The sequence below is a fragment of the Podarcis raffonei genome, chromosome 2 (assembly GCF_027172205.1).
Source record: "Podarcis raffonei isolate rPodRaf1 chromosome 2, rPodRaf1.pri, whole genome shotgun sequence".
Lineage (NCBI taxonomy): Eukaryota > Metazoa > Chordata > Lepidosauria > Squamata > Lacertidae > Podarcis > Podarcis raffonei.
Genome location: NC_070603.1, coordinates 6,761,186 through 6,775,160, shown reverse-complemented (window position 1 = coordinate 6,775,160; position 13,975 = coordinate 6,761,186). Strand labels below are relative to the sequence as shown.

The 13,975-nt window shown below is 45.7% G+C and overlaps 1 protein-coding gene across 2 annotated transcripts; it reads right to left on the bottom strand.

Moving 5' to 3' along the window:
• Positions 1-877: 877 nt before the first annotated feature.
• Positions 878-12,742, bottom strand: LOC128405455 (keratin, type II cytoskeletal cochleal-like). Of its 2 annotated transcripts, XM_053372154.1 has the most exons (10): positions 11,989-12,742; positions 9,247-9,464; positions 8,824-8,884; positions 7,468-7,563; positions 6,635-6,799; positions 5,604-5,729; positions 3,212-3,432; positions 2,201-2,232; positions 1,879-2,109; positions 878-1,842 (listed from the first exon to the last, which is right to left on the bottom strand). In XM_053372154.1, exons 1-10 carry the CDS (start codon positions 12,640-12,642, stop codon positions 1,718-1,720), a joined length of 1,929 nt encoding a protein of 642 aa, XP_053228129.1. In that variant the 5' UTR covers positions 12,643-12,742; the 3' UTR covers positions 878-1,717. The 2 variants fall into 2 exon arrangements, with proteins under 2 accessions (XP_053228129.1, XP_053228121.1); XM_053372146.1 differs by having other exon boundaries at positions 878-2,109.
• Between the last annotated feature and the right edge of the window lie 1,233 nt (positions 12,743-13,975).

The window sequence follows — 13,975 nt, the reverse complement described above, 5'->3', positions numbered from 1 at the left end:
CAAAACATCCGGAGGGCCAAAGGTTGGGAATGCCTGCTCTATTCCAAAACCAGCCTCTTCCTGTCAGGAAACATTTAAGGGCCACTGAGCAGCAAGCGGTTCTTTAAGTGGCTACTATTGTTTCATTTTGAAAAGGAATGCTTAATTTATTTAGATTGCTCTCCCCCAGGACATGTTCACAACCAGCATTAGGAACACCTCTTAGTCTCACCTGTGACACTTGTGAACTAATGTAATGAAGCATGTTGTGAACCAGAGACTTGTTTAAACTGCAATGACAGGCTGGAACATGGATTCCTATCCTTGGGTCAACACTTGATAGTATTGTTTCTGCCACTCTGAGCTTTTAGTTGGATTGTGTTCTTAAATCATGAATTATATTGCTTAATTTTAAGAAACAAAAGTATTAATTGGCCAGACTAAATCCCTGTGTAACCCAAACATCACCCACATTTCTGAATGCTGGAGAAAGGAACTGACTTGAAGCTGCAATCCTATAAACGCTTGTTTGGGTTTGTCCCATGAAACTTAATGGGTCTTAATTCCTAAGTAAACATGCACAGGATTTCATTGCAAGAGTTTTTTGAAAGCTAATTCAGCTTCAGAGATGCCATATGGCAGCAATCTCCAGCCTTTTCTGGCCAGGAACCCACCTTTTAACCTGCATTTGGAGACCCCTTTCTTAACTTCTGGCCATATATTTGTATAGTGGCAGTGCTGTTTTTGCAACCCACTTTAGATCAGGCCATGACCACCAAGCTGTGGCCTCAATCTACAAGCTGAAAACTGGCAGTGTACAAGATCCCTCCAAAGTTGTTTTAGCCTTAAATGAAATGAAATGTACCAATAAGTAAATAATAAGAATCAAGACCACATATGACTTGACTGCAGTTTATTGAAAATGGCCACCTCCCAGCAACATGGGAAGCAAACCATGGGAAATAAAGACAGGTGCAATGTAATTCACAAAACTGACACAAGAATGTACTTTTGATAATGAGATAGCTTTTCCAATGACACCATTATAGTAAATGATTGTTTACTCAGTGTTGTACAGGACCTTGTTGCTCTGGAGCCACAATCAGGCCGCCTGATCCTTGATTAAATCATGACTTTGATTCAAGGGAGGAAATGCTCTATTTTCTTTTCTCTTTCTAGGCAGATAAGAGCAACCGTGACTTAGCATTATCAATGTTGGCTGGTCCAACATCAGCACATAGTCAAATACAGTGGGGACAAATTATGTCTTTTGGGAAGCAAGGAACTACAACAACACCTGGAGAGAACAACCAACTGGAAGAAGCCTCAAGAAAGAGGAGGAAAGGCCACTTCAATACAGAATGCCATGAACTGGCAGCCACCATAAAAAGCCAAAAAATGTACAGCATACTCTGAAAGAAACACACTCCTCCCCTTCCCCCTTCCAGCTCCTCTCTGCTAACTGATATCCTAAAATGCAACACCATCAGCATATTTCATTGGCATTCTCTACCAGCTATCTTCCACCATTGTACAACTAAGCAACAGGTGACAGAAGCAAGATGGAAGATGGTAAGGTTAATGGTGCTTTCTTGGGGAGCAAAATAGATACAACATTTGTGTTTTAAAGGACACAGTTTGTTCTTTTCTGTATTACCAGGGTGGGGTTGAAGGTGTTGCGCTGATGCCACAAGAAGCTAGAAGATGTTTCTTTCCTTTTAGGAACCAGCTGGGACATTTAATGCCTTCCGCCTTTGATGGATGAGCTGCTTGTGGTGGTTCTCCTAATGATCGTGCTGGAGCCGGAACCGGAACCTTGAGAGTATCCACCACCGCCTATGCAGGAGCCTCCAGAACCTCCTCCTCCTATGATTCCACCTCCATAGCCCCCGCTTCCACCGCCATAACCTCCGCTTCCACCGCCATAGCCACAACTTCCACCGCCCATTCCTCCCCCTATGATGCTGCCGCCGCTAATGCCGCCGCCCATGCTACCAACGCTAATGCCGCCGCCGCTCATGCCGCCGCCCATGCCGCCCATGCCGCCGCTCATGCCGCCGCCGCCAATTCCGCCCATGCCGCCGCCGCCAATTCCTCCCATGCCGCCGCCATATTGGGAACTCCTCACAGCTGCAAAGGAAACACAGGTTCAGTACATACACTTTCATGTTGAAAATAATTCATGTTTGAAACAGTGAAGGTGAACATGGAAGCTACTTACAGACATGGACTTGGGATCCTTGGCCACACAGCCTGTTTAGGAACAAGAACAAATGGTCACAAAATGAAACGGAACCTTCTTTCCGCTACAAGTATGATCACTTCATCCAGGCTTCCTCAACCTCGGCCCTCCAAATGTTTTGAGACTACAATTCCCATCATCCCTGACCTCTGGTCCTGCTAGCAAAGGATCATGGGAAGGATCACAGGCCAAAAACATCTGGAGGGCCAAGTTTGAGGAAGAAGAAGAAGTGTTTGGATTTAATATCCCGCCTTTCACTCCCTTTAAGGAGTCTCAAAGCGGCTAACATTCTCCTTTCCCTTCCTCCCCCACAACAAACACTCTGTGGGGTGAGTGGGGCTGAGAGAAGTGTGACTGGCCCAAGGTCACCCAGCAGCTGCATGTGGAGGAGCGGAGACACGAACCCGGTTCCCCAGATTACTAGACTACCGCTCTTAACCACTACACCACACTGGCTTACAGGAGGCCTGACTTAATAGGCAGAGTGGTGTCTGCAGATAATAGTAGTCCTGTCTAGCATCTGTGAGTCATAGAATTACTAGGCCCGACTTACAAGTGACCCAAAAAGCCATGTAGTCCTATGCCCATTTTACAAAGCTAGACCTTCCATCCTCTAACTCCCGCCCCCCAAATTCCCTCCTGCAAATCAATCCATATAATCCGGACCAATGAGAAACAAGCAGAGAAGGCAGAGTGCTACGCAACGTCATCAAAATAAGTAAAGGAAAGCACACAATACACCAAGGAGGCATAACAAATTAACAAAACAAAACAATAAAACCACCAAGGACATTCCTTCTGGAGCCATAACAAATTTGCTCCCCATAATTTGGATGTTCAATATGCCACTAAGCATTCTATGAATGTTCAAATATTTGCAGAATCCTCCCTGAACCCACAATATAGGCAGATGCTGCTTGCAGACACTTGGTCCAGTTAACCTACAAAGAAAAAAAATTCCCTCTGCGGAAGGTTGCAATGGTCACCCACCTGCTCTCTTCTCCTTCCAGCAGTTTCCTGTACATGGCAATCTCAATGTCCAGAGCAAGCTTGATGTTCAGCAGGTCTTGGTACTCTTTCAATAGGCGAGCCAACTCTTCCTTGTCCTTTGTCAGGGCACATTCCAATTCTTCCAGTTTCTGCCTAGCATCCCGGAGGGCCAACTCGCCACGCTCCTCAGCTTCAGCAATGGCTGACTGCAGCTGAGCACACTGCAAGACAAGAAGAAGGGAAAGATAAAAACTTTTCTGTTTCCACTATGACTGAGACCTTGGGATTGACTTTTTGGAATCCCAGCCTTCCTTGTTGCTTTGTTTACCTACCCAACTGTTTAACAAGCCTCCCAGGCAGGGATTGCATCAGAAGCCCAGGTTTTTCTGACAGCTGTTCAGTCCAATCTCTGAATATCTGTCTCATTATTCCTGTCTAGCACCTGAAACCCTGAATTTAGGAACAAAGGCTGGGAACAGACTGGTCCATCCCTGATCTGAGCACCCATCAGGGATAATTGTTTCCAGGCCAAAGATGGGATTTATAGGCCGCCTGGACCCATAGTGCCAAGGGATATGGCCACGTTCATGATCTTAGAAAAAGAAAGATGCTGAGGCTCAAAACTGCATAGCAGCCTTCGTGGTTGCCCTGAAAGATGTATTCAAGATACCATGAGCATCCTTTCCCAACCTGTTGCCCACCAGATGTTGCTGGACTGGCCATTGGCCATGCTGAATGAAACTGATGAGAGTTGGAGTCTAATGACATCTGAAGGAGAGACTTCTTGTGAGTGCTCAGCAGTGGTGGGGACCAACACTTTGCCTGAACTGAGCCATCTCTTTCAAGTCTGAATCCTGATGTTCCAAAGAGGTTCAGAGGCTGAGTCCAGGTAAGCCTGGGATCAAGTTCAGTTCTCCCAACACATGTCTTTTCTACTTATTGGTATGTTAGATGTCATTATTTAATGGAGAAAATTAAGCAATATTTGGTGTCTTTTGGTAAGTCCTGTGGCGTAGCGTGGGTTGTCAGCACCTGGGGCAAGGCAAGTAATTTGCGCCCCCTAACCCGTGGATTTGCGCCCCCTAACCCTAACCCTAACCCCCAGATGTTGCGCCCGGTGCGGCCGGTCCCCCCTGCACCCCCCACACTACGCCACTGGGTAAGTCTACCTCCAGGTGCTTTTTCCAGTCTTCCTGTACTAAGATATCTCAGCTGACACTTGCCACCTTAGCACATTTCCACAGAAGAGTGGCAGCTTCTAGCAACAGTTGATGTGTGAGAGACTGAGAACTCTCTGTAAAATATGGAGCAACACTTCTAACATTATACTGCACATTAAGGCAGCAGCTTGGAGAGGGCACCACACAGAGGCTATTCCATGTGGCCTCCATGTGGCCAAGATGAATGTGCTGATCCCTCATTGCCAACATCCATGCATCTTGAATTAGAGTATCATGAGTCCATTGCTGAGCAACAGTTGTAAGCCAAGGTCCTCCCCAGAAAGGAGCTCTTCCTCTCCAAGGCATGTGTACGGGTGCAGTGGAGCAGAGTTTCTGCCAGATTCCTTTTAGGCAGGAGACAAGACTCAGAACAGAACGACTGCTGCTGCCTGCACAATTCACTAAGTGATGAGTCAGCATCCTTTCTCGCTCAGATTTTAAAAGCTGAGAAACATACAGACTCCGATCATTTGATCATCTAGGTCAGTACTGCTTACACAAGCCTTCCCTAACATGGTTTAGATTACAGTTCCCATTATCCACAACCATTTGGTTGGGTTTATGGGAATTGTAGTCCAGAAGGGTGCCAGGCTGGTCCAAATTGACTGACTGCAGCTCCCCAAGATTTACAGATAAGACTTGGTTTAAAGCCAAAATGTTTCCACCCTAAAAGCCTCCCATGTTCAAATTGCAACATGATGTCCCTTGAACCACCCAGGCTTCTCAGGGAAATGTAACTTCAATCACTGTCACGCCTGAATTTACATACAGGCAATGCAATTTGCATTGTGTGCTTGCCTGATCTGATGCAATGTTTGAACAAAGCCACCGCCATCCTTAATAGATTGCAGAGTGTTGAGAGATTGGAAGGGCAATTCGAAAAGAGAATAATGGGCATCAGGCATCTTCCAGAGATAAATGTATGAAGTTGCTGAGTCAGAATACCATTGATTTCAAGAGAGGCATTTGGTCTCTTCCAAGGTCTAAGACAACAAGTAATACTTAGACCTGGAATTATCGAGGATTGGACTAGGAGCTTCCACAAGCTATCATTGAGCTAAAGACCATCTGATAGCTAAGATGAGCTTTACACCCATGTGGTGTGATGTGGACCTCCTGAAAAAGAAGACACTTTTCAGCCTTTGCCCAAATGGAATGTTTAAGTGCCATACCTGCTTCTTGACACGGTCAATCTCCCCACGCAGTCTCTGAATGTTCCTAGTCAGCTCTTGAATCTCATGTCTGGTGTTAGTCAGGCTGTCCCCATGTCTTCCAGCTGTGTTTTGCAGAGCTTCATACTGTTGGGCAGAAACAGTGTTGTGTTTAAGAAACAAAGCAAAAGTTCCTCCAGCAATGTTCTAATCATGGATACCACCCAAAGGTCCCTCTGCCACAACACATTAGCTTCAAGCACAGGGGTCATGCAGGGGCAGATTTGGGTACTATGGTGCCCTGTGCAAGGCCAATATTTGATGCCCCCTTCAGTCTTTGCAGTTCCTTTCCAAAGGCAGGTGAGAAGGTGCCCATCCAAAGGTCCCTCTACCACAACACATTAGCCCCAAGCACAGGGAGGATCGTGCAGAGGCAGATTTGGGTACTATGGTGCCCTGTGCGAGGCCAGAATTTGGTGCCCCCTTCATTCCTTGCAGTGCCTTTCCAAAGGTAGGCAAGGAGGTGCCCTGCTTTGGAAAGGAAGTGTGAGGGCTCTGGCAGGATCCCAGGGTCCTCGTACCTCCTTCCCAAAATCATGAAGGTGCTAACTAGATGAACTCTATGACCCTGTCAGAGCCTCGTGACTCCTTCCTAAAGCCCAGTACCCCTTTATCTCAGCACTCAGCGCAGACACACTGCTCACACAGCCCTAAATCCATCCCTGGTTCATGATGGAAGCAGCAAACTACAGAGAACTTCTCACTATGCTACAAGCCTATGTTGATATCATTACACCAGTTTGACTATCATGGCTTCATCAAAGGACTAGGAATTGTGGCTGCCATTTTAAATGTCATGGCTTCCCGCACCTCCAAATAATATTCTAGTTTGGCTAAGGAGCTAAGAATTCTCGGTTTGAGATTTGCAGTGACTTTCCTTCCTTCACAGGGGTCCCATGGAGAAAGTGATCTGCCCTCAGGTCCCTTGCAATAGAAAGAAAACCCAGGAAACCACAAAGCATGTCAGGTTTCCTCTTTGCTTGATTCCTTACCTGGCTATGGTACCAACTTTCAGCCTCAGCTCTGCTGCTCCGGGCAATCTCTTCATATTGATTTCGTACTTCATCAATGATGCCTTCCAAGTTGAAGTGGCTGCTGTTATCCATACTCACCACCACAGAGGTGTCATGACCACCCATCTGGACCTGAGACAGTTCCTGTTAAAGGACCAAAAAGCCATCAATCAGTAAGACTTGCAATCTGCCTCATTTCTGCCATTTCTCCCCTGATTCACCACTCATGAAAAAAAAAGATAACTAATTAATATCAATTATGTTTGAACTAATTAATATAAATTATGTCTCCACAAGCATGATTTTGATGTGTCTGGGTTGTAATTGCTTTCATGCTTTTTCATAGCTTTCACTTTTTTAAAAAGAATGCAAGTTTCTAGATCTCAGAGAGGAAAAGGGGGAAAAGCAAACCTGAAACTTTCCATGCTGTTACACTGATTAAGCTTTTTGTTTCAGGTGCAGGGCATAGAGCAATCCAATCTAAGGTGAACACAGATATCTCCATCCCAGTTTAATTGTGGTGGCTGGGGGGGAAGTTCAGCACAGTCAAGGGAAGTACAGAATCACCAGGATGGAGTGAGGCTTCGGGGGCTATCCATATTAGTCCTTTAGTCCTCTGTGACTATCACATACTTTCCTCTGGTTCCTTGCATCCCTCCCTCAAAACTATGTGGAGTGGTAAGTAACATTCCCATGTATGCCTTCATCTATTTTAAGGAGAGGGAATTCAGTTCCTTTGAATGTGGGTTCAGTGGGTGATGGTAGAGGAGAGAGTATTCTTAGCTAGCAGATGGAATGGATAGATTCCTTACCTGTTGGAAGATACGCCTAAGGAATTCGATCTGCTCAGCTAGAGCACGCACTTTGGCTTCCAAGTCAGTCTTGGTCATGTAGGCACAATCCACATCCTAGAAGAGAGATTATGGGGAATGCAAACTTTAAAGCTTCACAGAGTGTTATCACTGACTGAGGCACAACATACAAGAGTTTAGGCATGTCCACATAGATAACATTTTATTCTCCATTCCTGTTGGGATGTTTAGCTGTGATGACTCAACAGGGACTCTGCTTCCCATATGAAGACATAATTAAAGGCAGGGTGTTCCTAGCATGCACAGATTTCTTTCCCTCTTCACCAAGAAACCGCAGGGATTCCCCACACATTTGGCTGTAGGGGGAAAGGGCTTCTGGGTCAGAGGGTGAGGCTGCCAAGCAAGCTTAATCCAACAGTTCCTCTCAATTTATTAATGAAACAATGGATTTTTAAACAAATTACTCTGGATGCATAGGAAGCAGCAGTTTAATCTACGCTGCCATGTTTTGCAGTGTGCCCCTGCAATTTCTATGATTGCCTTTTTGAACTGCTATAGATCCAGTATAATTTGCTACTATGAGCTCTCCAGTGAGAGCTAAAGATGACTGATAGGTGTCTTGCGGGATTCAGCTGTTCTCCAAAAGGCCATTAAACATGTTTGCAGGCTCAACAGAACCAGAGGTGGTGCAGTGGTACAAGTGTCAGATCAGGACCTGGGAGAAAAGGTTTCCGATCCACACTCAACCATGAAGCTTGCTGGGTGACCTTGGACCAGTCACAGATTCTCAGTCTAACCTACCTCACAGGGATACTGTGAGAATAAAATGGGGAAGGGGGAAGCACATTTGCCAACTTGTGCTAACATGTCAGGGAGAAGCAGTGGTGTAGTGTGGGGGGTGCAGGGGGGCCGGCCGCACCGGGCGCAATATCTGGGGGGGCGCACTCGCACTCACAGCTCTCTGCCCCCTGCTAAAATCCATAGGTTAGGGGGCGCAAATTACTTGCCTTGCCCCGGGTGCTGACAACCCACGCTACGCCACTGGGGAGAAGGCCTATACAGACACTTCGGGTTACACATTTTCAGGTTATGGACGCACTGAAACCTGGAAGTACCAAAACGGGTTACTTCCTGGTTTCAGTGCTCGCGCATGTGCAGAAACACTAGATCATGATTTGTGCATGTGCAGAAACGCCGGATTACGTCACGCACGTGTGCAGATGCGGCGCTGCGGGTTGAGAATGCTGCGGGTTGCGAATGTGCCTCCCGCACGGATCACGTTCGCAACCCGAGGTTCCGCTGTACTTGTAGCCTTGACTTCCCCCTGACAGTATGCTGCCAAGCGTCACTTCTCACCTTTTTCAGCACCACAAATTCATTCTCAGCAGATGTGCGCCTGCTGATCTCTTCTTCATACCTGTTTAAACCAGAAAAAAGAGGTCACAATGAGCTCACTGAGATAGACTACTGTAAGTGTATAAGATGCCAAGGTATTAAAATAAACCACACAAGCTGAACATTGCAAATCCCCCAGAGAAACACACACACACACACACACACACACACACACACACAAAGCTACTCAGATTAGTGTTTCCAACCTTCTGCTGTACTGCAGAAGGTTGTAGTGCAGAGTGCAACCTGCACTCATTTGGAATGCCCTGGAGCTGAGGACAATTTCATTATTCTGAACCAAAGTCACTTAATGATTAATGGCAGATCTCCCCCGAAGCACAAATAGTGGTGACGAAGCACCTTTCATTTTTTGTTGTTCCTTACTTGTTCTTGTAGTCTTCTACAAGGTGCTGCATGTTCTGAAGTTCTGATGCCAGCTGTGACTTCTGCATACGGATTCGTTCAATTTGGCTTCTCAGGCCGTTGATGAATTGCTGGAACTCACTATCCAGGTTCTGCTGTGGGCCTCGGCCCTGGGTTTGCTGCTGTAAGATCTGCCATTTGGTTTGCAGAACCTTGTTTTGTTGCTCTAGGAACCGGACCTGAAACCCAAGAAATGGAAGATGTATAAGACATTGAAGAGGTTCGGCATCATAGCACATTGGAGATGGGTGCTAACAGCAAAGTCCATTCTTTCACAGGTTACTGGATCCACATGAAGGCAACCTGGCTAAGCCCCAAATTACACTCTGCTTCCCCTGTTTGTTGTTACTCTGAATTAATAATTGCAGAATTGGAAACACTCGCAATTTTCAGTTTCTGGGGGCCAGTGGAACCTTACCATTTCCTTAGAACTATGCTTTGTGGTTCTCATAGCAGGGCCACAGATCAGTGCCTGCTTCCCAAGTGATGACACAACATAAGAAACTGGGATGAAAGGTCATTTTTATGGTGACCGTAAAATGTAGCTGTGCTACATTATAATAATGTGTGGTTTACATTATTATAAACCAGTGTTGGCACTGTAAATTATAGTTGCTTCTATCTGGGCAACACCACCCTGACTTGAGGTACCAACCCACCAGAGTGGATCAGCTCTTACCACAGCCACAATGTCCTAAAGGCAGCCTGAGGAGTCCATACTTGCTCTCTGGTCTGCATTCACCAGTAAGAGGACCACCTAGACTGAGTTCTGCGTCCTCCCACATCATCTCAAACTTTCAAGAAGTAATAGCTCAGTATAGAGCATCTGCTTTGCATGCAAAAGATCCCTGTCATCTCCAGGTAAGACTAGGTGAGACTCCTGTCTGAATACCTAGAGAGTCTCAACCAGTCAATGCGGACAATACTGAATATGATGGATCAATGCTCTGACTCAATGCAAGGCAGTTTCCTATGTTCCTTCACCCCACATGCCTCAAGGTGCTCACCAAATATTCTACACTTATGTCCACCATACCCACCCTTAAACTGACCAGAAAGCAAATCAGCCACAAGAGAATCACACCAAAAAAGAGATATGACAGTGATGGAAAAGATGTGCATAAAGGTGGATCTTAAGCCCACCCCAGATAAATCCTATTCTGACCACACAAATAACAGGCCACCATAGCCCTGGCTATCAGCCCCAGGATGACTAGGTAGGTGGGTAGCTGCACCAAAGGGATAGAAGAGTTCCAGGCAGTGTTGCCTTATGTAGGGTCATATGAAGGGTCATTCCTGAGTCATAGTGAAGATGTAGCATGCTGCCCTCTTCATTCAATCCAGAAGCAGCGGGGAAACTCCCCCCTGATCAATGTCGGGGAAATGACATTGCATGTAAGACAGTCAAAGCTTGCCATCTGTAATTAATGTATATCATGTAGGAGGACTGGGGAGACCCCTACTTGAGACCCCGGAGAGCCTCTGCCAGTCAAAATAGACAACACTAGGCCAGATAGACCAGTGGTCTGAGTCAGCAGCAGCTTCATATGACATATATTAGGACTGAAGTTGATGGACTGCAACTCCCACCATCCCTCGCACTAGCCATGCTAGCTGGGGCTGATAGGAGATGAAGTCTAACATCATCAGAAGGGCACCAGGTTCCCCTGACAAATATGAAAAAGCTACTTTTTAACAGCCATGCAACTCACAGCTGAGAAGTTTTGCTAGTCACACCAAGATTTTTTGCTTCCTTAGAATCCTTGCTTTGGGTTATATCCAGTGCTAGTCCTACTCAGAATAGGTCCATTGAATTTAATGGACCTAAGTTAGTCATATCCATTGACTTAAATGGATCTACTCTGAGCAGGAATATCATTGGATACAATCCAATGTTTCAGCAGAGGAGCTCCCCGAAATCCCTTTGAATTTTGCTTGAAGCCAAGTTTCAGACAACGTCAATTTTAAATGGCATGTTGTCCTGTGTGTCAAGCCTCAGTGCATCCCATTGGGCCAATTCTGCACACTTCCTTGGGCTTTGAACAACTCTTAACACTTAGTTAAACTTTTTCCATTTCGTATGTCTTGTGAAACCATATACATCCATGTACCTGTAACACACACATTTCTCCCAATAAATCTCACTTGTGTCTTAGCCAACACCAATAAAAAAGTAGCAACATACTATTGCTATCCTGGAGTCTCTTGGTGAATTTGCTGGTTAATGCAAAGACTCCAGACATCTGCTTCTGCTTAATTTTCTTAATATTGGGTGGGTGGGAGGAACAGAGCAAATGTTCTTCCCTCTGTTTCATGCCACAAACATATTCAACACCCTGATCATCTGCCATTGCAAATGGCCTTAACTGACATTAATGGCTTGTAAACAGTTAACCAGGAGGCTGTTACAGATATTGTGATATATAAGTATCACTGCCCTGAGTGATACATATGCATGTAAAAGGGTAGGATATAAATGCTGGTATAAATGAATAAAGCAAAGAACTCATAATTTCAGGTTTAAGTAAAATATTCTGTGGCAATTAAATCCCATCTAATCCATCATGTAAACCTCAAAATTCAAGCTTTCATATTTTCAGACGTTACTCAACTGTTCATAGCAAAAATTAACTGCATTTTCCCAGACAACACGCATTATGTGAAATCAGTCAAACTGCATCACTTCCTTTTCTGGCAGCTTACCTTGTCAATGAAGCTAGCAAATTGATTGTTGAGACTCTTGATTTGCTCTTTCTCCTGATTTTTCACTTGCTGGATCTGGGGGTCAATATCTATACGAACTGGTCTCAGAAGGCTTGGGTCTATTTGGACACTGCCAATTCCTCCACCACTAGCACCAGGGCCCATTCCCCCACCGAAAGGACCACCGCCCATTCCTCCGCCACCATAACCACCACCGAAAGGACCACCGCCCATTCCTCCGCCACCATAACCACCGCCCATTCCTCCACCACCATAACCACCGCCCATTCCTCCACCACCATAACCACCGCCCATTCCTCCGCCACCATAGCCGCCGCCCATTCCTCCGCCACCATAACCACCGCCTATTCCTCCACCACAGATCCCACCGCCCATTCCTCCACCACAGATCCCACCACCATAGCCGCCACCCATTCCACCGCCATAGCCATAGCCTCGTCCATAGGAAATTCTTGTTCCTCTACTGCCATAGTTATGGAGGCTCCTGCTGCCATATTGGCCTCTTATGCCTCCACCATATCCCTGGCATGATGAAGAATAGCCAATTCTACTTCCTCCTCCTCCTCCACCACCGCCGATAACAGAAGTTGAGCTGTAGCCTCTGCGGCTCACTTTGCTGGTTTTGACAGACATCACTGTGACAGAGTTGAACGAGGAGCAGAGAAAATGATCAAGCCCAGAGGTTGCAATGCAAAAAAGGGAGATGAAGAGATGTGCAGAGCCCAAGGGAAGCAAATCCCTCTGGATCCGGAGTTGGAAAGAGCCTCCTTTATATCTGCTTTAGGGAGGAGCTGGGCTTGAGTTTGCATGGGCGGGAAGAAGGATATCATTCTATTGTGCTCATGAACTTGGTGTGGTTGACAGATCTTCATCTTCAATTTTCCAAACACTGACCCTACCCATTAGCACACCCCTTCACTGCCAAAGGAAGAGAAGACGATGATGATGACCAATGATGGCACAATGTCTTTGCAGTGACTAAGATACTTTAAGCTTGATTATTTTGTCTGGGGAGTAGGCTTTTTAATTGACACAGTGCATCACTCTTAATTCTCAATGGAGGTCCTATCTATCAGTATCTTCATCTGCATTTCTAATTGCAAAGCTCCATGGCAGGCAGCCGCTTTGCAGCATGCAAAGCATTAGCACGCCTTTCACAATCCCCAAAAGCACGCCCGCAATTACACCCTAAATCTGCCTCTATGTGGAAAATTGCCTTTGGCTCCCTAAGAGCAGTTTCTCAACTTGAAGTTCACGGAGGATCTTCATCACCTTGGTAAACAAAATGCTTTGTCAGAGCAGATCTGTCTGGGCTTTTCTCGCATGGGCATCCCTAAAACTCCTTGGGACAGCAGCGGTTCCTTTACACCAAGGACCTAGCAGCAACACTGAATGAATCTTAAGACGGGCAACACCAGCTAAAAGAGAATGGAGATCACATGCTGATGAACAAATGATGGACATCCATGGAGGACACTTCTCTTTTTACTTTGGATGGTGGGCATAAGGAAACAAAGAGGCGACTGAGGCATGCAACCCTCTGCTTTGGTGGAGATGGTAGACTGTGGATGGCAAAGCTCAAGAAGAACGGATGGGCTAAAACAGCAGAAGGGAAAGGATCAACTTTTCTGCAGGACCTTCGAGATTGACCGATTAATTGCAGCATGAACTTCCATGCAATAAGAACAAAACTGTTTCTACTTCTTCTCTCTGTCTGTCTCTGTCTCTTTCTAGGTCACATGTAGGAATCCCATAAGATACATACTGTGCTCAGCCAATTTCTAGACTTTAGAATCTGAGTTAGCTTGTTTCATAAAATTTATATACCACTTGATTGTGGGGGGAAACCAAGCAAATTTTTAAAAACGTTTTAAAAAGATGCATATAAATGAATGTATATGTGTCACAGAGAGAAAAAAGAGAAGCAGTCAAAAGTGTGAAGGTAGATTAGAAAGATTGGATGGGT